Here is a 25,248-nt window from a genome sequence, read left to right as displayed (position 1 = left end):
TGCTTGGCGATGGTCTTCTAACCCATTCCAGCCTTGTGTAGGTCTACAATCTTGTCCCTGACATCCTTGGAGAGCTCTCTGGTCGTGGCCATGGTGGAGAGTTTGGAATCTGATTGATTGATTGCTTCTGTGGACAGGTGTCTTTTATACAGGTAACAAGCTGCGGTTAGGAGCACTCCCTTTAAGAGTGTGCTCCTAATCTCAGCTCGTTACCTGTATAACCGACACCTGGGAGCCAGAAATCCTTCTGATTGAGATGGGGTCAAATACTTATTTCCCTCATTAAAATGCAAATCATTTTATAACATTTTTGACATGCGTTTTTCTCGATATTTGTTGTTATTCCGTCTCTCACTGTTCAAATAAACCTACCATTAAAATGATAGACTGATAATTTCTTTGTCAGTGGGCAAACATACAAAATCAGCATGGGATCAAATACTTTTTTCCCCCCACTGTACGTGCTTTCAGTTCATCCCATTTATTTTCCAGCAATTGAACGTTGGCCAACAGTACGGATGGCAAAGGCAGATTAGCCGCTCGTCGCCTGATCCTCACAAGGCACTCCGATCTCTTTCCGCGAAATCTCAGTTTCTTTCTCCAGTGAATGACGGGGATGAGGGAGGGCCTGTTCGGGTGTTTGGAGTATATCCTTCCCGTCCGACTCATAAAATAAAAATTATTCGTCCAATTCGAGGTGAGTAATCGCTGTTCTGATGTCCAGAAGCTCTTTTTGGTCATATGAGACGGTAGCATCAACAATATGTACAAAATACGTTACAAACATTGGGAGAAAAAAAACAAAAAAAACAGTGCGGTTGGTTGGTTGGTTGGTTAAGAACCAATAAAACGGCGCCATCATGTTAATCCGATGCATAGTTAGTTTTGCATACTAAGTCTTGCAGAGTTTGTTTTGGTATGTTGCATTGAAAGTGGCAAATATTGCATTGATTCGATCACAATTGCGACAGTTAAGGGAAACGTTGATAGTATTAAGTAAGCAGGAAAACTCTAGAAAGTTGAGTGACGTTCAATCTCATGCTTCTTTGCGCGGGCTGATATTTCGTCTGTGTGGCAGTCCCAGGGAGCAGCGCGCCCAAGCGCAACTTTGAGGGAACATTGCTGGTAACCACTGGGCTTAATAAAGACCCGTTATACACTCAAGAAAACTGTTCCCTTTTGACTCAATGGTAAATGGGTGCCAGCTGACATTTAATATGGTGACCATGGTAACCTAAAACCTAGCTGTGGTTGGTGGGGGGGCGAGAGAGAGAACACTGTATAAATAAATACAGGATGTAGCCCTCTGTGTCCATATTCAATGCTGCCATGTCATCATACTGGTAGTGTAGATCCTTATGAGAAGTATAGTTATGGTCATTTCACCAACACTAATATATCAGCAGACATTATCATTGTTACTGTCAGCATCACAGTCATGGTCAGCATGATAATGATGGCAAATGCTCTAAGAACAATCATTTTAAGGGGAAGTGTATAGTGTTTAAATGCATTTCAAATCAACTTTGATATTGTTTAATTGAGAGTGGTTCTCGCTGCATATGGCAGGGGCTGCAGTCCATTCTTTGTAATCTGTAAAGGACCAGCCGTGATCTACCAAACAATGCATTTTATGCACGCGTCCACAATTTATTTTATTTATTTATTTAACCTTTATTTAACCAGGTAGGCAAGTTGAGATCAAGTTGTCATTTACAATTGCGACCTGGCCAGGATAAAGCAAAGCAGTTCGACAACATATAACAACACAGAGTTACACATGGAGTAAAACAAACATAGTCAATAAAACAGTAGAAAAATAAGTCTATATACAATGTGAGCAAATGAGATGAGATAAAGGAGGTAAAGGCAAAAAAGGCCATGGTGGCAAAGTAAATACAATATAGCAAGTAAAACACTGGAATGGTAGATTTGTAGCAGAAGAAAGTGCAAACTAGAAATAAATAATGGGGTGCAAAGGAGCAAAATAAATAAAATAAATAAATAAATAAATAAATACAGTAGGGGAAGAGGTAGTTGTTTGGGCTAAATTATAGATGGGCTATGTACAGGTGCAGTGATCTGTGAGCTGCTCTGACAGCTGGTGCTTAAAGCTAGTGAGGGAGATAAGTGTTTCCAGTTTCAGAGATTTTTGTAGTTCGTTCCAGTCATTGGCAGCAGAGAACTGGAAAGAGAGACGGCCAAAGGAGGAATTGGCTTTGGGGGTGCCCAGAGAGATATACCTGCTGGAGCGCGTGCTACAGGTGGGTGGTGCTATGGTGACCAGTGAACGGATATAAGGGGGGACTTTACCTAGCAGGTTCTTGTAGATGACCTGGAGCCAGTGGGTTTGGCGACGTTTATGAAGCGAAGGCCAGCCAACGAGAGCGTACAGGTCGCAGTGGTGGGTAGTATATGGGGCTTTGGTGACAAAACGGATGGCACTGTGATAGACTGCATCCAGTTTGTTGAGTAGGGTATTTGAGGCTGTTTTGTAAATGACATCGCCGAAGTCGAGGATCGGTAGGATGGTCAGTTTTACGAGGGTATGTTTGGCAGCATGAGTGAAGGATGCTTTGTTGCGAAATAGGAAGCCAATTCTAGATTTAATTTTGGATTGGAGATGTTTGATGTGAGTCTGGAAGGAGAGTTTACAGTCTAACCAGACACCTAGGTATTTGTAGTTGTCCACATATTCTAAGTGAGAACCGTCCAGAGTGGTGATGCTGGACAGGCGGGCAGGTAGCGATCGGTTGAAGAGCATGCATTTAGTTTCACTTTTATTTAGGAGCAGTTGGAGGCCACGGAAGGAGAGTTGTATGGCATTGAAGCTCATCTGGAGGGTTGTTAACACAGTGTCCAAAGAAGGGCCAGAAGTATACAGAATGGTGTTGTCTGCGTAGAGGTGGATCAGAGACTCACCAGCAGCAAGAGCGACATCATTGATGTATACAGAGAAAAGAGTTGGCCCAAGAATTGAACCCTGTCGCACCCCCATAGAGACTGCCAGAGGTCCGGACAACAGGTCCTCCGATTTGACACACTGAACTCTATCAGAGAAGTAGCTGGTGGACCAGGCGATGCAATCATTTGAGAAACCAAGGCTATTGAGTCTGCCGATGAGGATGTGGTGATTGACAGAGTCGAAAGCTTTGGCCAGGTCAATGAATACGGCAGCACAGTATTGTTTCTTATCGATGGCGGTTACGATATTGTCTAGGACCTTGAGCGTGGCTGAGGTGCACCCATGACCAGCTCTGAAACCAGATTGCATAGCGGAGAAGGTGCGGTGGGATTCGAAATGGTTGGTAATCTGTTTGTTGACTTGGCTTTCGAAGACCTGAGAAAGGCAGGGTAGGATAGATATAGGTCTGTAGCAATTTGGGTCAAGTGTGTCCCCTCCTTTGAAGAGGGGGATAACAGCAGCTGCTTTCCAATCTATGGGAATCTCAGACGACACGAAAGAGAGGTTGAAAAGACTAGTAATAGGGGTTGCAATAATTTCGGCAGATAATTTTAGAAAGAAAGGGTCCAGATTGTCTAGCCCGGCTGATTTGTAGGGGTCCAGATTTTGCAGCTCTTTCAGAACAGGAGGTGTTCTTATTCTCCATGGACTTTACAATGTCCCAGAACTTTTTTGAATGTGTTGCAGGAAGCAAATTTCTGCTTGATAAAGCTAGCCTTGGCTTTTCTAACTGCCTGTGTAATAACATTAACAACATCATACCATGCGTGAGGGCCCCCACTGACCCAGAGGACTGGGTGATCGCTTTTCCAGGCCGAAGTGAGTAAGGTCTTTAAATCAGGTCAACACTCACAAGGTCGCGGGGATGGATGGTATTCCAGGGCGCGTTCTAGGAGCATGTAGCGAACAAGTGGCAGGCATTTCAAGGTCATTTTCAACATGTCTTTGTCCTAGTCTGTAATCCCCACATCTTTAGCTGACTATCATCCTTCCTGTTCAAGTACTCTGAAAGCTTCATGCCACAATCACTACCACCCTGTAGCACTCATATCTGTAATCATGAAGTGCTTTGAAAGGCTGGTTGTGGCACACATCAACTCCATCATCCCAGACCCACTCAAATTTGCTTACCGCCCCAACAGATCCATAGATGACAATCTCAATTGCACTCCACACTGTCCTCACCTACCTAGATAAGAGGAATACCTGAGAATGCTGTTCATGGACTACAGCTCAGCGCTCAACCCCATTGTCCCCTCAAAGCTGGTCACCAAGCTTAGGACTCTGGGACTAAACACCTCCCCCTGCAACTGGATCCTGGACTTCCTGACGGGCCAACCCGAGGTGGTGAGGATTGGCAACATCACCTCCACCATGCACAGTTGTGAATTAGGCTCGACAGCGCCTCTTCTCCTTTAATTATTTGTTTATTTAACTAGGCAAGTCAGTAAAGAACAAATTTAAGTCAGTTAAGAACAATGACGACATACCAAAAGGCCTCCTGCGGGGACGGGGGCTGGGATTAAAAAAAAAAATATAGGACAAAATACACATTGACAAGAGACACCACAACACTACATAAAGAGAGACCAAAGACAACATAACATGGTAGCAACACAAAACATGGTACAAACATTACTGGGCACAGACAACAGCACAAAGGCAAGAAGGTAGAGACAACAATACATCACGCAAAGCAGTAACAACTGTCAGTAAGAGTGTCCATGATTGAGTTTTTGAATGGAGAGATTGAGATCAAACTGTCCAGTTTGAGTGTTTGTTGCAGCTCATTCCAGTCGCTAGCTGCAGCGAACTGAAAAGACGAGTGACCCAGGGATGTGTATGCTTTGGGGACCTTTAACAGAATGTGACTGGGAGAACAGGTGTTATATGTGGAAGATGAAGGCTGCAGTAGACATCTCAGATATGGGGGAGTGAGGCCTAAGAGGGTTTTATAAATAACTATCAACCAGTGGGACTTGCAACGGGTATACAGAGATGACCAGTTTACATTGGAGTATAGAGTGCAGTGATATGTCCCATAAGGAGCATTGGTGGCACATCTGATGGCCGAACGGTAAAGAAGATCTAGCCGCTCGAGGTTGCAGTGACACATCCATAACCTGAGCGGAAACCAGATTGCATACCAGAGAGAATACTATAGACATAAAGAAAGCCCGTCAGTTGATTATTGACAAGTTTGTCCAAAACTTTTGATAAACAGGGCAAAAAATAAATCATCCTTTAACAGTTAGGATCAGCTTGATCCACCCTTTAAATGAAAGACAAACCGTGGCTGCCTTCCAAGCAATGGGAACCTGAGGAGAAACAGGTATAAAAGGTCAGAGATAGGCTTGGCGATGATAGGGTCTGCAACCTTCAAGAAGAAAGGGTCTAAACCATGTGACCCGGATGGTTTTGTGGGGTCAAGTTCAAGGACATCATTTAGCACCTTAGACTCAATGACTGCCTGCAGGGAGAAACTTTGTAGTGGGCAGGAGAAAAAGAGCGAGGAGCATCAGGGCTAGTCACATTATAAGGGCTGGGAGATGAGAAAATGTTGGACAGGCAATGAGGCATGCCCTAGTTAAATAGAAATCCTGACTTAATGAAGTTGATATTTTAAGTAGAATTTGTGCACCAATATTGCATTTTAAAAGCCTGTTATATCCAGTGAAGTGGCCTTTAATATAGGCCACAAGTGAGAATTCAATACATCTGATTTTTATATGAATCAAGACTTGCTAAAAAGTGCCAAAATTCCACATTTTGACATGTCCCTCCAATAAAATTGTCAACCCTGTTAGGGTCAACACATCAGCCACTTACAATTGTCCTTTTTTATATTTAACCTCTTGAGATGGGAATCATTTTATTTTTATTAAGTTAAACATCTGCTCTTTATGACAGAATGTTAAAATTAGGTCAAATCTAATGTCTTTTTCGACCAAGTTACACATCTCAAAAGGCACCGAATTGGTGGAATGACCTGCATTGTAGCTTAGTTGCATAGCTGCAATTCCAATATAAAACTAATTCTCTATGCAGAACCAAGTTCATAACCATCTCAGTGAGAGTTGTCTTCGAGTCATTAAGAAGAAATGAGTAGAGCGATACAGTTGGCTCTGTACTCCAGCACTTTGGATTTTAAATGACATAATGACTATGGAGGTTAAAGTGCAGACAGTCAGCTTTAATTCGAGGGTATTTTCAACCATATCAGGTGAACCGTTTAGAAATTATGGCACTTTTTGTACACAAGTTCCCCCCCCCCCCCATTTTAAGGGACCAAAAGTATTGGGACAAATTCACTTATAGGTGTATTTAAAAAAAAAAAAGTGTAGTATTTGGTCCCATATTCATAGTACGTAAGGACTACAAACTTGTGACTCTGCAAATTTGTTGGATGCATTTGCTGTTTGTTTCGGTTGTGTTTCAGATTATTTTGTGCCCAATAGAAATTAATGGTAAATAATGTAGTGTGTCATTTTGGAGTCACTTTTATTGTAATTAAGAATATGTTTGTAAACACTTCTACATTAATGTGGATACTATCATGATTACGGATAATCCTGAATGAAATCATGAATAATGTTGAGAGATTAGCATGTCTTGGGGGTATGATATACAATTCTAACCTCCCTGTTACTGTAATGGAGAGAGATTAGCATGTCTTGGGGTTATGATATAAAATTCTAACCTCCCCGTTACTGTAATGTTGAGAGATTAGCATGTCTCGGGGTTATGATATAAAATTCTAACCTCCCTGTTACTGTAATGGAGAGAGATTAGCATGTCTTGGGGTTATGATATAAAATTCTAACCTCCCCGTTACTGTAGTGTTGAGAGATTAGCATGTCTTGGGGTTATGATATAAAATTATAACCTCCCCGTTACTGTAATGGTGAGAGATTAGCATGTCTTGGGGGTATGATATTTGTGCGTCTGCAACTTTCTCACACATTATTATCTGTAATCATGGTAGCATCCACGTTACTGTAGAAGTGTTTAGAAACATTCTATTGTTATTTAGAATAAAAGTGACTCCAATGACAACGTACTATTTACCATTCATTTCTATTGGGCCCAAAATAACCTGAAGGAGAGGAGTGAAAGAGCAGCTCTATAGAGGATTAGCCCAGAGTAGATACACAACCCAGCTCCCACAAACCATCACATCAACTCGCCACCACATTTCCTGCACCTTACCGTAGTCTCCATGGCAGCCAGAGCCAGCAACCAATCAGCAGGGCGGTGGTTTTTCGGATTTCAGCTCAATGGGAGGCAGAGTGAGAAACGGGGGCCATGTTGCCCTGCTATTAGAACCTGACTGTGTGACACAGTGAGTGAGTGAGTGACACAGTGAGTGAGTGAGTGAGTGAGTGAGTGAGTGAGTGAGTGAGTGAGTGAGTGAGTGAGTGAGTGAGTGAGTGAGTGAGTGAGTGAGTGAGTGAGTGAGTGAGTGAGTGAGTGAGTGAGTGAGTGAGTGAGTGGAACAGTCTGAATTTGATTGGCTCAGTGACTTGAGCAAAATCAGTTGGCTGACTGTAAACCACACTTTTTCCTTTCTGACTGCTTCAGCTGACACAATATAAGAGCAAAAAAATCAAACTTAATAAAAATATATGAAATCTCATTTTGAGGCATGGTTATGAAATACAGGAATATGAACTTTAACTGTAGGAATTGTCTTTTCTTCATACTCCAAGTCTACAAATATGTAGTCTAAAGCTACAGAGCATAGGCCAGGACTCTCCTGCAGGTTCACTCCAACTCTAAATCTAGCAAACCTGATCCTAATAATTAGCTGGTTGATTCGATTAATCAGGTTAGTTACAACTGGGGTTGGAGCAAAAATCTACAGGAAGGTAGTACTCCAGGAAGAGTTGGAGAGCCCTGGCCTAAACAGTAGCACAGACAGCTCGGATGTTTGTCCTTCAGTAGTTTGTTAATGACTCAAGCAGAGTTGGCTGAGGATTCTGACCTTTGAAACCCCTTCACTCAGAGTAGATAAGAAGACAAACAATAGAAGATGTGGTGTTTGGCCGAATTCCTGAACCCTCCAGGAACTCTGCCCCCCCCCCCCCATCCCACTAATGAGCCTGTGGTTCCCATAGAAATCAGGAACCCACCCCCCCTAACATAACTAAACTGTTCCATGACAGTAGTTATTAGTCAGATTCAGATGAACTTTATTAACCCACCAGGGAGAAATTCACTTGGTCATGTGCTTAAAAGACAGTACATAAAACACAAAAACTACCCCAAATAATACATTCAAAGTGCTATAGCTACACATTTAAAGTGAAAGTATAATATGCTGTATACTCGAGGGACCAACAGACTATTTGTTATAAAAGAGACCCCATATCTATAGGTTTTTCCTTCTGAAGAAGTCTCTTCCCCCTGCTGCTGTGACTGGATTTTCAGTGAAGGAGATGAGCTGACTCCAGTGTTGCCAACCGAGTCAATGAAGGAACTGATAGGACAAGCAGGGACACATGATCTGAATGACCCACAGACATGATGACATCGTCACGTCACAAAGAGTAGCCCACTAAACCCTAGGGATCCTAAGAGTGATAGAGAGGCAGGTGGATGACTAGTCTAGACCTACATGGTGGAAATATCAAGTGTGGCAGTGGCATCATATAGGCCTGGGAACAGAGAGAGGCCAGTCATATAGGCCTATAAAAAGACTACACCTTTCACAATCACAACGGCTTTAAAAGTGACGGTGTAGCTGGCTTCTCTCCACACTCCAAACTGCCTTCACTTGAGCTCAGCAGCTTAGAGAGTAAGCCTGGGCTTAGAGTTCACACCTTCGGTGCAAGCTATGGTGTGTAGTGGGCTACTGCCCATCTTCTGCTCATATTGACAAAGGCAGACGAGGTACTGCATGAAGCAGCCTAGCTGCCACGACGACACGCTGATCACCAAGGTAACGCCACAGACAGGCCATAGAAAAAACTGGCAGTAACAGCCAAGCAGCTTGGCATCCATATATTAGCACATTCTCTAAATGCCTTTAATAATTGAAAATGTCTCAACAGTCTCCTTGCAAAGTAACTAAATAATGACATAAGCCACATCAATGATCCTATGTGATGTGTAGTCTACGTTTGTTTGGAAAGAGAAACTCTAAATAGTGCTAAAGGGGGGAGGGTGTATGTTTCTCAGAGGCCAGATGCCTCAGCTCACTGTATAGTAGGGCTGTGATGATACCAGAATCGCAATATTTATTCCATGGCTAAAATGAAAACACCAAGCAGACCTAACTCTTTGGTCCTTTAAAAACCTGCTGTATGTAAAATATGATGTGCTTCCGCTTGGAAAATCAATGAATGTGACTCTGGATGACAACATAATGATGTTTTCCTAAAGTAGTAAAAGCCGCTTGGCGTTTTGTTTGCTTGCCACGACAGTAACAAGTATCGATACTGGTATCGTCCCAGCACTACCATATAGCTTACTGTACTGTAATACGCGGTCGGTGTTTGACACACACCAGGGGTGGGCAGTATACCGGTATGTTGTACCATGATATGGATTTTGCCATATCGTGCATATCATGATAAATTAATCAAATGTATGAAATAAGGTGTTTTTGTTTCGTTCAAAATTTCAGTCGAGTGATACAGCCTAGTGGGCGAGTTCAAAATGTTTATCTTTCACTAAAAACATACAAACAAACAAGCGTAACTGCAGAGTAAGCGAACATTTAGTGAAGTAAACTCCTTTAATTAGCAAAAGTGTCCAAAAATCAAGCATTGAGGACGACTGAAAACAAGTAAAATAACGCTATTGAGGGTGATTTGCGTTGGGCTAGTAACCGAAAGGTTGCTGGATCGAATCCCCAAGCTAACAAGGTAAAAAATAATCTGTCGTTCTGCCCCTGAACAAGGCAGTTAACCCACTGTTCCCCGGTAGGTGGTCATTGTAAATAAGAATTTGTTCTTAACTGACTTGCCTAGTTAAAAGGTTAAATTTAAAATACAAAAAATTGCAGGATGACAAAGAATTAGTTGGAAACTGGTTTGGCTTTAAGACCTCGACCAACAGTACTGTTTAAGTTGTGTCGACGCATTGTGCTAGCCAAAGGTGGAAACACCAGCAATCTTTGTCACCGCCTGAAAACCCTGCATGTGCGATAATATGAAGAATCTACCAGAATGCGTGCAACAAACCCCCGGAGCAGTGGAGCAAGTCCCAAGACATCTTCAAGCCAGACCCGCACTCAGCTATCACTCAAGGCATCATTCGTTAGTGGTACTCCCTATGACAAGAAGAGTAACAAGTGGAATGAGATAAAGAGTGCAATTATGTATCACATAGCGAAAGACATGGAATCAATTCAAACTGTGGAGAAAGATGGTTTCAGAAAGTTGATTTCACCTCTAGACCCAAAATACGAGATCCCAAGGTGTAAATACTTCAGCAAAACATGTCTGTCAGAACTCTACACAGAATGTCTAGACAGAGTTGCCAACAAAATCCATAACGCTGCATTCTTCTCTATCACTGCCAACTTATGGTCAAGCCGGACCGCAGAGCCATACATTAGCCTCACGATTCATTACATGGACGACAACTGGATGCTGCAAAGCAAATGCCTCTAGACCTCTTGTTTCCCAGACGACCACACGGGAGGAATAACTGCAGTTGGGACGAGGGAGGCACTTTCATCCTGGGGCTTGAAAGAGTTGCGTCAAGTATGTATGACTACCGACAGTGGATCGAACATAGTCAAAGCATTGGAGCTGAACAAATGGACAAGACTAGGGTGTTTCGGACACAGGCTACACATTGCTATTGGTAAGTTTCAACATCCAAAACAGAGCTAGGTAGAAAAATAACCTAACTTAAAAACAACTTAAAATGCAGAATAACTATTGCATTCCTTATCTCCGTCTAAGGTTATAGCTGACTACACTGCCTGATCGTTCTTATACGTTAAGCCGAATATATACAGCTATGCAAATCTATAATATTTGTAAATATGTGCAATATCCAAACATTACATGGATTACATTGCTTTTATTTATAATTGATACATTAGCCTATGGTTTCAATATATGAATCTATCCCCCTCTCATTCAATAATAAATAGCCTACTCAATAAATTATCCCATTTTCTAAAGCTCTTACAACAGTTGTATGTAAATCTATAGATGGATTAAATGGGTAATCATGTACAGTGTCCATGCTGTAAATTGTTGCAATTACAGCAGATGCAACGTTATTTCTATTGAATAATTGTGATGCATGTGTCATTATTTGTCCAAAACAAACCTCAGGTGAGTTGTCTGACAAAGAAATACTTCTGCATCCCTGCCACAAGTTCTCCCTCAGAGAGCATTTAGCACTGGGGGCAATGTGGTCACATGCCACAGGGCAACTTTTAAGCCAGAAACTGTCAATAGCCTGCTGTTCTTGTCACAGAAGCTGTGAAGAGGGAGGTGAATTGTTGCATGGTGAACTGAGAAACATACAGAATGTCTGATTAATGCTTGAAAAAGTTAGTTTGAAAAGGTTTACAACTTGAATCCATAATGACCGGAGTTAAGCTGAAAAAAAGACTGTACTTCTTATATTAGGCAGTAAAAATGTAAAAATAAATGTTTTAATTTTCTTTACATCCTGATTACTTTAATTTTACTGCACATTTATTTAACTCATATACCTTTGTTTAAATTTCATGCTTGCACAGGTTTACCACAGAAGTAAAAAAATATATAATTTAATAAAAGAAATTGCAATGCCCCCTTTCTGTTTCTATAAGATTAAAATAAATATTCTGTCATTTATTAACTTTGAAGGGCTCATAAAAATACATTTAAAAAATTGTACAGTACATTGTGATATTATATTGTTATCGTCCGGACAGTGGAAAATATTGTGATATGAATTGTAGTTCATATCGTCCACCCTAACACACAATCACATTGAGTATCCCTGCTCCAACACACATACTGTACAAAGTGTGTGTACACAAACTGTCATGACGTTGCCCTCTTTGTGTACAGCGAGCACCATCCCCCTCTCTCTCCCTCTCTCTCTTACACCCAGGCTGCTGTTATCTCAGGTCGTACATTCCTGGAGGAGATTCTTCCTCATGGCCAGACAGTAGAGAGAGAGAGAGTGAGTTTTCATAGGGAGAATAAAGGAACTTCTTCCACCTCACAGAATTTGAGAACTGAACAAGATTCATGTTCTGGAGAATGTATAAACGGTCGATGAAGTAGCCAGCTACGAACTGGTCTAATTGGTACAATTTTGTGAAACTCATGAGACAATACAGCCACATTACCATAATAAAGGAACACATTACCATAACATTACCATAACCCTGTTTATACAAGAGTCTTAGTTGTGAGGCTTGCATCTAATTGTTGTATAAAATGAATAGGTAAAGATGAAACTGTACAAAACCGAAAGTAAAAGACGCAAGAACTAAACTTAACACAGGAAGCATAGAAATAGCGCACATAGAACAAATTGACCGCTTCATGGACTTGATTTCAATGAGAACTATAACTAAGATCTACGTGAATTTTGTCAGGTCACCCCAAAAAGTTACATAATGAAGCTTTATAAGTTGTCCTTGTGCAGAGAGTTGTATGGTTTGTATAAATTGTTTATCTTCGCAATGTAGTGTATGCATTGTTTTGCAATCATTGGTGTTTGTTTGGCATACATTTTAAAGTTTAAAAAAAATTGTCTTAGCATCACTCTGTTACAGAGGAATTGCCCCTAAGTATACTAAAATATTCCATGGCCGGGCAGGCACGCACGCACGCACCTGAGTTAGAGCTGGCTGTTTTGTGAGCAGACAGGCAGAGCAGGATGGGCCTCGACAGGCCCTGCATTTCTGAGAGGAGGGAGACGTGGAAAAGGAGGGGAAAAATACAGTTTGTCTTATGAACATGATATAAAAGGAATCTCCAGCAACGTAACAAACACAGGTTTGTTCACTCTTCCAAAGGAACACTTGTGAGAAGTACAGCAGCCATGTTGTTCAGTTTAACCCAGTTATAATAGCATTAGGCTAACCAAAACAGAATGCCTTGTCAGTTGTTTGGTAGATAGAGTAGAAATAACCTACCGTTCAAACGTTTGGGGTCAATTAGAAATGTCCTTGTTTTTCAAAGAAAAGCACATTTTTGTCCACTTAAAATAACATCAAATTGATCAGAAATACAGTGTAGACATTGTTAATGTTGTAAATGACTATTGTAGCTGGAAACGGCAGATTTTTTATGGAATATCTACATAGGCCCATTATTAGCAACCATCACTCCGGTGTTCCAATGGCATGTTGTGTTAGCTAATCCAAGTTTATCATTTTAAAAGGCTAATTGATCATTAGAAAACCCTTTTCCAATTATGTTAGCACAGCTGAAAACTGTTTTCTGATTAAAGAAGCAATAAAACTGGCCTTCATCAGAATTTGTGGGTTATTCCATGTGAGAAATTGCCAAGAAACTGAAGATCTTGTACAACGCTGTGTACTGCTCCCTTCACAGAACAGCGCAAACTGGCTCTAACCAGAATAGAAAGAGTGGGAAGCCCCAGTGCGCAACTGAGCAAGAGGACAAGTACATTAGTGTGTCTAGTTTGAGAAACAGACGCCTCACAAGTCTGCAACTGGCAGCATCATTAAATCGAACCTGAAAATCACAAATCTCAACGTCAACAGTGAAGAGGTGACTCCGGGATGCTGGCCTTCTAGGCAGAGTTCCTCTGTCCAGTGTCCGTGTTCTTTTGCCCATCTTAATCTTGTATTTTTATTGGCCAGTCTGAGATATGGCTTTTTCTTTGCAACTCTGCCTAGAAGGCCAGCATCCCAGGTTCATCTGCCTCACCTAAAGCCCATTCTGGTGGGAAGCTGCTATAGACCACCAAGTGCTAAAAGTCAGTATCTGGATAAAAAAAAGCTTCAAACTGTAACCAGTGCCTGCAACCTGGTTCAGGACGTCAGTCAACCTACCAGGGTAGTTATAAACAGCACAGGAATGAAATCGTCAACATGTCTTGATCACATCTTTACTAATGCTGCAGAAATGTGCTTTAAAGCAGTATGCAAATCCATAGGATGTAGTGATCACAATATAATAGCCATATCTAGGAAAACCAAAGTTCCAAAGGCTGGGCCTAATATAGTGTATAAGAGGTCATAGAACAAGTTGAGGTGATTCATACGTTGATGTAAAGAATATTTGCTGGTCTATGGTGTGTAAATGAGGAGCAACCAGATGCTACACTTGACATTTATGAAATTGCTTATTCCAGTTACTAATATTCACGCACCCATTAACTTCTGGGATATGTGGGACGCTAGCGTCCCAACCCGACAACAGCCAGTGTGATATTGCAGGGCGCCAAATTCAAACAGAAATCTCATAATTAAAATTCCTCAAAACATACAAGTATTATACACCATTTTAGAGATAAACTTCTTGTTAATCCAACCACAGTGTCCGATTTCAAAAAGGCTTTACGGCAAAAGCAAAATCATGCTATTATCTGAGGACAGCACCCCAAACAAACTAACAGAATTCAACCCGCCAGGCACAACACAAAAGTCAGAAATAACATAATGCATGCCTTACCTTTGAAGGTCTTCTGTTGGCACTCCAATGTGTCCCATAACCATCACAAATGGTCCTTTTGTTCGATTAATTCCGTCATTATATATCCAAAATGTCAATTTATTTGGCGCGTTTGATCCAGAAAAACACTGGTTCCAACTCGCGCCACATGACTACAAAATATCTCATAAATTACCTGTAATCTTTGTGCAAACATTTCAAACAACTTTCCTAAAACAACTTTAGGTATTTTTTTACGTAAATAATAGTTAAAATTTAAGACGGAATAAACTGCGTTCACTACCAGAGGAAAACAATGTGGAGCGTGCTTTCTGGTCACGCGCCTCTATCAAACAGTACACTTCCCTCGAGCATCGTTCTGAACAGCCGTACTTCTTCATTACACAAAGGAAAAACGTCAACCAATTTCTAAAGACTTAACATCCAGTGGAAGCGATAAGAACTGCAAGCAACTGCCTTTGAAATCTAGGTTCCCAAAGAAATCCCATTGAAAAGAGACTGACCTCAAAAACAAAATCCTGGTTGGTTTGTCCTCGGGGTTTCGCCTGCCAAATAAGTTCAGTTATACTCACAGACATCATTCAAACATCATTCAAATCATGTGACTAAGCTAAATAAAAATCAACAATACTATGAAACAAAGATAAATGATATAAAGAATGGTAAAAAGCTTTAGAGCACCTTAAAATTCAGCTCCATCATTCATTGAATCAGATGGATCAGTTATCACAAAACCGACTGATATTGTCAACTACTTTGCTTATCTTGCCAATGGAAAAAGTAATTAAACTTAGGGATGACATGCCAGCAACAAACGTTGCCACTATACATCCAAGTATATCTGACCAAACTTTTGAATTCCATAAAGTCAGTGTGGAAGAGGTGAGGAAATTATTGTTGTCGATCAAAAATGACAATCCACCAGGGTCTAACATTCTGGATGGAAAATTACTGAGGATAATAGTGGATGATGTTGCCACTCCTATTTGCCAGATCTTCAATTTCAGCTTACTAGAAAAGTGTGTGCCCTCAGGCCTGGAGGGAAGCTAAAGTCATTCCGCTACCCAAGAATAGTAAAGCCCCGTTTCCTGGCTCAAATAGCCGACCAAACAGCCTGTTACCAACCCTTAGTAAACTTCTGGGGAAAATTGTGTTTGACCAGATACAATGCTATTTCACAGTAAACAAATTGACAGACTTTCAGCACGCTTATAGGCAAGGACACTCAACAAGCAGAGCACTTACATAAATGACTGATGATTGGCTGAGAGAAATGTATGATAAAAAGATTGTGGTGTGTCTTGTTAGACTTCAGTGCAGCTTTTGACATTATCATAGTCTGCTGCTGGAAAGACTTGTGTTATGGCTTTACACCCACTGCTATAATGTGGATAATGAGTTACTTGTCTAACAGAACACAGAGGGTGTTCTTTAATGGAAGCCTCAAACAACCCAGGTAGAATCAGGAATTCCCCAGGGTCTCTGTTTAGGCTCCTTGATTTTTTTCTATCTTTACTAACAACATGCCACTGGCTTTGAGTAAGGCCAGTGTGTCTATGTATGCAGATGACTCAACACTGTACGTCAGCTACTACAGCGACAAATGACAACACTTATAGAGCTGCAGTTAGTTTCGGAATGGGTAGCAAGGAATAAGTTAGTCCTAAAAATTGCCTTGGCAGCAGCTAATGGGGAGCCATAATAGATACAAATACAAAACATTATTGCACCATGACATACAGTCCATTCGGAAAGCATTCAGACCCCTTCACTTTTTCCACATTTTGTTATATGTTACAGCCTTACAATAAAATGTATTAAATCAATTGTTCCTCAATCCATACAATACCCCATAATAACTAAGCGAAAACAGGTTTTTAGAAATGTTTGCAAATGTATTAAAAATAAACTGAAATACCTTATTTACATAAGTATTCAGACCCTTTGCTATAAGACTCAAAACTGAGCTCAGGTGCATCCTGTTTCCATTGATTTGGAAAGGCACACACCTATCTATATAAAGGACCCACAGTTGACAACGGATGTCAGAGCAAAAACCAAGCCATGAGGTCAAAGGAATTGTCCGTAGAGCTCAGAGAGAGGATTGTGTCGAGGCACAGATCTGGGGAAGGGTACCAAAACATTTCTGCAGCATTGAAGGTCCCCAAGAACACAGTGGCCTCCATCATTCTTAAAATTTGAAGAAGTTTGGAACCACATAGACACTTCCTTGAGCTGGCCACTCAGCCAAACTGAACAATCGGGGTAGAAGGGCTTTCGACAGGGAGGTGACCAAGAACTCAATGGTCACTCTAACAGAGCACCAGAGTTCCTCTGTAGAGATGAGAGAACCTTCCAAAAGGACAACGACCCTAAACACACAGGCAAGACAAAGCAGGAGAGGCTTCGGGACAAGTCTCTAAATGTCCTTGAGTGGCACAGCCTGAGCCCGGACTTTAACCCGATCGAACATCTCTGGAGAGGCCTAAAAATAGCTGTGCAGCGACACTCCCCATCCAACCTGACAGAGCTTGAGAGGATCTGCAGAGAAGGATGTAAGAAACTCCAAATACAGGTGTGCCAACCTTGTAGCGTCATACCCAAGAAGACTGGAATCACTGCCAAAAGGTGCTTCAACAAATTATTGAGTAAAAGGTCTGAATACTTATAGTAGCAGTCAAAGGTTTGGACACACCGACTCATTCAAGGGGGTTTCTTTATTTTTACTATTTTCTACATTGTAGAATAATAGTGAAGACATCAAAACTATGAAATAACACATATGGAATCATGTAGTAACCAAAAAAGTGTTAAACAAATCAAAATCAATTTTAGATTCTTCAAAGTAGCCACCATTTGTCTTGATGACAGCTTTGCACACTCTTGGCATTCTCTCAAACAGCTTCATGAGGTAGTCACCTGGAACGCATTTCAATTAAAAGGTGTGCATTGTTAAAAATGTAATTGTGGAATTCCTTTCCTTCTTAATGTGTTTGAGACAATCAGTTGTGTTGTGACAAGGTAGGGGTGGTATACAGAAGATATAACCCTATTTGGTGAAAGACCAAGTCCGTATTATGGCAAGAACAGCGCAAATAAGGAAAGAGAAACAGTCCATCCGGAACATTTCAAGAACTTTGAATGTTTCTTCAAGTGCAGTCGCAAAAACTATCAAACACTATGATGAAACTGGCTCTCATGAGGACCGCCACAGGAAAGGAAGACCCAGAGTTACCTCTGCTGCAGAGGAGAAGTTCATTCGAGTTATCAGCCTCAGGAATCTGCAATTATCTGCACCTCAGATTGCAGCCCAAACCTTTTTTGGTACTACATGATTCCATGTGTGTTATTTCATAGTTTTGATGTCTTCTGAAATATAGAAAATAGTCCAAATAATGAAAAATCCTTGAATAAGTAGGTGTCCAAACTTTTGACTGGTACTGTATGTAAATGTAATATTTTTTATAATTTTGCATATTTTTATAAAAACCTGTTTTTGACTTGTCATTATGGGGTAGTGTGTAGATTAATGAGGGGAAAAAATGTAATCAATTTTAGAATAATGCTATAACAAAAATGTGGAAAAGGTCCAGGGGTCTGACAACTTTCCGAATGCACTGCAAGTGCCTTTGAACGGGGTATGGTAGTAAGTGCCAGGCACACCAGTTTGAGTGTCAAGAAATGTTGGGTTTTTCACACGCAATAGTTTCCTGTGCGTATAAAGAATGGTCCATCACCCAAAGGACATCCAACCAACTTGACAACTGTGGGAAACATTGAAGTCAACATGGGCCAACATCCCTGTGGAACACTTTCGACATCTTGTAGAGTCCATGCCCCGACAAATTGAGGCTGTTCTGAGGATGTTCTGAAAGTGTTCCTAATGTTTTGTACACTCAAGATGCAGTACAAATTTGCAAACACTCATCTCTAACTGGCCAACCTTTATGCCTTCTTTTGGGAACACATTCAGTCTTTCACTTAGTGTACACAAAGACAGGCCTTGTGAGGTAACCTGCTCTCAGAATGACTCATTTGTAATTTTCTTTTAGAACTGTTTCCTGCTGAGCACACTCAACAACACAACTGACTCCAACAGCTCATTGAAGGAAAAGGTCTGCATCTGACACATTCCCGAGCCGTTTAACACCAACTGACATACCACAGAGAATATTGGGGGGCTGGCGACCACATTTAAAATACCCAATAGTGGGACATAATGATGACTTACTCTGTGGGACATTGTAGCATACATGAATAAAAACATTTGTCAGAACCCCAACTGTTGAGTTTTGGCCACATGAGTTAAATGTCCTAAAATGTCTGTTTTTGGTGTAAGAGTAACGTTATACTATGCCATTATATTTTGGTTATGATATGTAAAATACTAATTAATCATTGTGATCTTCCAAGACATTGATTCAGCTATGATCTAACTTCACTAAATGAGCAACATTGTAAGAAGTGGCGGAGTTAAGGTGCGTGCACTCCGGACTGAACCAAAGCAGACCTACCCAACTCTTCTTGCCTCTGCAAAATTTGACTAGGCAGAAACGAGAGACCACGTGTGGCCTTTTTATAAAAATCTGGTAATATTTGGCCAAGGAAACATTTCTGGTTGATCTCAGGGAATGTAAAATGTTAAGTAGAAGCAAATATGTTGAATGAGCAACTAATAAGCATGGAGAGCCTCAAGTTTGACGAAATGACCTCATATCTTTCAGTCTAACAGGCTGACCACACCGCTCGCATCGCAAAATACATTTTGAAATCTATATTATTCAATAATTGCACCCACACTGCTCCCGCACGTCAACGAGCACCTGCGTTGCCAAGGGCAAAAATTGAAGTCAGTTCTATTTGTGACGCAGATCGCGCTGCAAGTCCTGCCTCTCCCATCTCCTCATTGGTTTATAGAAGCAGGTACCCACGTGCCATCTCCTCATTGGTTATGCACACGTGGGTGACTGAAAGACGAACAAGGTCAGTGGCGGTAATGCACCTAATTTATGGAAGTTGCCAATCGCAATATAAAGTCAAGAGAAGAAAAGGCCTGGAAGGAGGAGAAATGACTAGAAACGATTCAGTTGACCATTTTTTGTGTGAATTAATTGGTGGAGTAGAGGACCTTGTGCATTTCAGGTAAAATAACAACTCAATGTTTATATCCCAGGACAAATTAGCTAGCAACAGCAAGCTAGCTAAACAGGACAAATTAGCTAGCAAGTGCAAGCAAGCTAGCTAAATTGCCATACATGTTTAATGCTTTTCGACCTGTCCCCAAATTAATATAATTGGTTCAGAGTTTGTTTTGATATTTTAACCTGCGTGTCATGATTGCGTTTGGTGTGGGGGGACATAATACAGTTATGCACGATGACGCACGCGCTCAGCCGGTTTGGGTTTCATTTCATACTGCCATTTACTTACTTTTGTAAACCATCATCAGAACACCACATTTCACAAAAAAATTAAACATGCTTTTTGTAAGTAGTTAGACCTACTGTCCTCTTCAAGTTTAGCTGGAGCAAAGATTATGGATATACTGACAAGATACATGTCTCTCCTCCCTAACAATGTAGCCCTCGCTACAGATAACACAGGACTAGTAATGGCCCGGTGCACTACTTTTGTGAAAAAAGTAAATGTTCTAACAAATATATTTTTGCCCTCGCTACAGACCGCTATATCGGTTGTAACAATTCCCTCAGCACCCCGACTTCCAGAGGCTAAGTGCTGATGTTGTCTGAGTGTCACAGGCATTTAGATTGTCATCGCTATGTGTAACCGATGTGAAATGGCTAGTAGTTAGCGGTGGTGCGCGCTAATAGCGTTTCAATCAGTGACGTCACTCGCTCTGAGACTTGAAGTAGGGTTTCCCCTTGCGTTGCAAGGGCCGTGGCTTTTGTGGTGCGATGGGTAACGATGCTTCGTGGGGTGTCAGTTGTTGATGTGTGCAAGGGTCCCTGGTTCGAGCCCGGGTTGGGGCGAAGAGAGGGACGGAACCTACACTGTTACATATGGCACTAGGTCATTAGTGTGAGGAGGAAGCTCTGCTCTCTCCACTGTCCCTAATGAGCCACTCATCCATTTCAAGTCCCACTCCTACATATTTCCTTAAATACATGTGCATCACAGAACTATATAGATACATGTGACACAGACGACAGCAGAGTGATGTGTGACAAATGTTTCCAAGACCTTTTCCTTCCTCTCACCTAGTCGTGTGTGAACTGTCATGTGTGAACTGTAAAACAGCTTCGATGTAGAATATGATTTTACCTGCCATTGTGGAACCTGATGGAAAGTATTTAACACCTTTTTCAACACTACACAGCCACGATCTCTTTCTCTTACAATGTTGCTGCCATACAGTGCAATACATCGATAGCATTCTCTCATCATTGTCTTATTGGTGCCCATGGCATTAAACAATGACTTTACAAATAGCTCTTTCCGGGTTTACATGCATGATAAAGGGCTGTGTAAACCTCAACTGATGTGGCCAAACAAATTGATATCTTACCTGAAGAGGAGTCTTCATGGTCGGAGCTCAAGTTGCCATCACTACGTCTGTCTGGAGTGCTGCGCCCGGACCCGCCGGTACGGGATGCCCTGAAGGGCGCAGGAATGCAGGAAGGAGACAACCTCCCATCATCACTGGAGTCGAAGTCCCTGCTGTGGCGCAAAGGGCGCAGGGAGTCCTGGTGGATGTTCGACCTCTGGCTGTCTCTGACGGTCGTTTTGGGGGTCACCAGGTTGCCCTTTAAGAAATTCTCATTGAGCTCCGCATCCTCGTATTCGTGGTCACTGGCCTCTATGCTGTTGCTGTCGGTCACGGAATTCAATTTCCCTATGCGGCCGATGCAGTTTCCATCCGCTTGAGAGAGCTCTGGTGAGATCGTATTCACATGTTTCTGGAAGCTGGACTTGCGCGGGGGCGCGGGGGGTATAGGTTTACCTGTCCTGCTACTGATCCTGATCGGCGGCTCTGGTTTGGTGCCTTTGTTGCCTGGCGTCTGCAGTTTCATGCTTCCATTCCCAAGAACTTTCATACTTTCACTGTCTAGCTTTTCGTTTGTCCTCAGCGATTTTCTTTCCGTTTCTGTCCTTGATAATAAAGGTTCAATATTCAAGTTTTCGTCTTTACCGTCTTCCCACATAACCTTGTCATAACTTTTCTTCTGTCGAGCAATGGTGGTCTGGAAATATATCACCTTGAATTTCTCCTCCAACAGCGCCTGCTGCAGCGTTTTGAGATTCGATTTACATTTCTCCAGCTCTGTCTCGACATCTTCCACCGAGGCTAAATCCATTTTAGGTGCTTCTCCGTCAGGAAATTCATTCTTCCAATGTTTTTCGAATTCATCTTGCTCCCACATTATCTCCCCTGCGAAGATCAGCGATTCGATGTAATCACCCTTGAGGAAATTATACTGTTTATATTGTTGTTTCTGTTGCATGTGGAACCTTTTCCTCTGCAAAAAATCCTACAAACTCATTCCAAACTTGACACTTGCGTCGTACTGGTGCACTACACACACTTGTTACATCTCCCACGCAAGCATATGATGGAACAGTGTTCCTTTCCCCAGATAAAAAAACTTTGGGCTTCCGGTATTCAGATAGGTTGTGACGTAAATCAATTAAATGCAACAGTCAAAGTGATGTTGTTGGGGCGTTCGTTTTTGGAGTGAGGGGATTCGATCTGGCCCGAGTTAACCCACAAAAGTGACGCAGCCTAGGCTAGTTTAAGCACGTGGAGTAATGAGTAGGATTCGGTGTTTTTATTTTTGTTATTTAACGAGGGAAGTTTTCCAGCTATGTATGGTGTTGTCACATGCAAAAGTGACTGCTTTTGATAAAAACGCGTTACCCGTCTTCCCAATTAAAATTATTTAGAAAATTCGAACATTTATTTTATGGAAAAGAGATGTTATGATTCTGGATGTTGCACCATGCTGCCTTTTTTTTTAGGATGGGCTCCTTCCTTCCCGTTCACGTCACCGGTCATAGAATGATCCACCGCGGCTCAGGTTAATAGAACTCCCTCATGGAATGGAGCAGATTGTTCAAGCATGAATTACCTATTCTGACAATTGGAAAACCCCTGTTGATGTGAATTTATAATCTTACATAATTATAATATTTTAGAATAGGATCTATGATTTGTTAGATTATATTAATGAATAATGTCCTCATGTGTCTGCTTCAGAGAGTGTATAATATTATCTTATTTAAACATTTGCATTGGTTCTTGTGTTAATCATACATGTCACCAGTCCATATAATAGAGGCATGTCTTTTTCTGTTTTAAGGCACATTCCATTGCTATCCTGCTGTCAACACCATTAGGAGGCCCAGTACACATTTTATATGTGTATCATGATGTCCAGGCCGAGCTATATTGGCTGCAGGGACAGCTATGACAGAATGGTTAAGAACTGTGTCTACTGTGGCAGACCAGGGGGTTTGGTCAAGACGTTTACACAAAACAGACAGACTTGTATTAGTTTAAAGGTGTTAATTTAAATCATAAAAAATTCTTGCTGTATCCTGTGGAGAACAAAACCAAGTGTAACAGTGTAGGTTCCGTCCCTCTCTTCGCCCCAACCTGGGCTCGAACCAGGGACCCTTGCACACATCAACAACTGACACCCACGAAGCATCGTTACCCATCGCGCCACAAAAGCCACGGCCCTTGCAACGCAAGGGGAACAACCACTTCAGGTCTCAGAGCGAGTGACGTCACTGATTGAAACGCTATTAGTTCGCACCACCGCTAACTAACTAGCCATTTCACATTGGTTACACTAGCTCCCTCCATTATCTCTGGTACTGCACACAACTATATGGGAATAACCTCTCTTCCCCAGTCCCCACCCCCGTGTGCTGCCCTTCTGGCAGCTTTATGGGACTCGTCCAGCAGGTGAGCAATCATACCCTTGATTACTCACAAACCACTATCAGCCCCAAATAGTCCTGGCCAGAGAGCCCGTTGAGACCTGGCACATCCAGCAGAGGGAGCCATCGCCACGTGATGTAGACTCCATCTGTCACTAGGCCTCGATGAGTCTCCCCCCGGTATGCCAACCCCCCCCCCCCCCCCCCCCCCCCTTTTAGCTCTGTTGGCGAGGGGGCTGTTGTCACTGTGACGTATGTCTCCCTTCTCGATAGGGTATCCGCGTTCCCATGCTTCACCCCTGACCTCTGCACAACAGAAAAAGAGAAGCGTTGAAGGGACAAGAACCACCTGGTGACCGATTGTTTGTGTCCCTTCCCCTGGCTATCCAGACCAGGGGAGCATGGTCTGTGACCAGGGTGAAGTGGGTGCCCAACAGGTAATACTTGAGTGTCTAGCGCCCACTTCACCTGAGATACTCTTTCTCAACAATCAAGTCCTTTTTTCTCTTGGTATCAGCTTATGTGCACGATGGGGTGCTCCACCCCATCGTGTACCTGGGACAGGACGGCTCCTAGACCCGTGTCGCATGCGTCTGTCTGGACCAACATCGGTACCTGGAAATCGGGTGTTACGAGAATCCGATGGGAGCACAGCGCTTCCTTCAGGCATCTGAACACCGCTTCCATCCTGCCCATCCATTTCACTGTTTTTGGAAGGCGGTTCCTGGTTAGATCGGTAAGTGGAAGGCTAGAGTCACGTACCGCGTGGACCTTCCTCTCCCTGGGCTTGACGTTCCCCCGTCCGATCAAATACCCCAGGAACTGCACCTCCTCGAACACTAGCTTGCATTTCTTGAGGTTTGCTGTCAACCCGGCTTCCCTGAGCGTATCCAGTACCGCCTTGACGCGCGTCAGGTAATCTTCCCAACCTTGGCTGTTGATGATGATATCATCCAAATAGGCTGCTGCGTACTGTTGGTGGGGTTGGAGGACTCGGCCCATCAGGCGCTGGAACGTGGGCGGGGCTCCGTGGAGTCCGAATGGGAGCACCTGGTACTGATATAAGCCGCCCGGTGTCGAAATAAATCACTGTCTTCTCCCGGGAGGAGGTTGCCAATGGTACCTGCCAATATTCTTTGGTCAGGTCGAGGGTGCTGATGTACCGAGCCTTTCCCAATCGGTCGATGAGCTCGGCATGGGGTAGGCGTCGAACATTCGATGTCATTCACACCCTGGAAGTCATTACAGATGGGCAGGCTACCGTCCGGTTTGGGCACCGACACAATGGGGCTGCACCATGCGCTGTGGGACTCTTCGATGACCCCAATCCTCAGCATAGCCTCCACTTCCTGCTTCATGGCCTTCCTTTGGACCTCGGGGATCCAGTATGGCCTCTGTCGTACCGTTTCCCCGGGCCAGGTGCAGACGTGGTGTTCAATAAGGGTCATGCAGCCCAGCTTCTCGGAGAACACCGCCGTGTTCCGATCAACGAGCTCCCGGAGCGTTTGCTTCTGGGCCAGATCAAGGTCCTCATTGCTCGGGACCACCACTGGTACTGTCGACGTTCCAGATTTTGACCACAACACGGCCAAGGCTGTCCTCTCGTGCCACCTCTTCAATGGGTTCACATAGTAAATCTGTTGGGGTTTCCGTCTCCCCGGCTACGCGGTAATTGACAGGTCCTAGCTTCTCTATCAGCTCGTATGGCCTATGCCATGTTGCCAGGAACTTACTTTCTGCCACGGGGATTAAGACCAGCACCTTGTC

The 25,248-nt window shown here is 42.6% G+C and overlaps 1 protein-coding gene across 3 annotated transcripts in view; it reads right to left on the bottom strand.

The window, feature by feature from the left end:
- Positions 1-22,181, bottom strand: part of abr (ABR activator of RhoGEF and GTPase) — a 233,561-nt gene extending 211,380 nt beyond the window's left edge. The window contains exons 1-2 of one of the 3 annotated variants that reach the window (XM_045717124.2): positions 21,104-22,181; positions 12,768-12,836 (exon numbers count right to left, since the gene is read on the bottom strand). In XM_045717124.2, coding sequence (XP_045573080.2) covers positions 12,768-12,836; positions 21,104-22,040 — 1,006 coding nt within the window. In that variant the 5' untranslated portion in view covers positions 22,041-22,181. The remainder of the gene's footprint in view (positions 1-12,767; positions 12,837-21,103) is intronic. The other 2 variants (XM_045717125.2, XM_045717126.2) reach the window with 2 other exon arrangements.
- Positions 22,182-25,248: the final 3,067 nt, after the last annotated feature.

Source organism: Salmo salar, chromosome 04 (genome assembly GCF_965601325.2).
Source record: "Salmo salar chromosome 04, fSalSal1, whole genome shotgun sequence".
In the NCBI taxonomy this organism is placed as follows: Eukaryota; Metazoa; Chordata; class Actinopteri; order Salmoniformes; family Salmonidae; genus Salmo; species Salmo salar.
The sequence above is the reverse complement of the archived record's forward strand: the minus strand, read 5'-3'. Positions and strand labels throughout refer to the sequence as shown.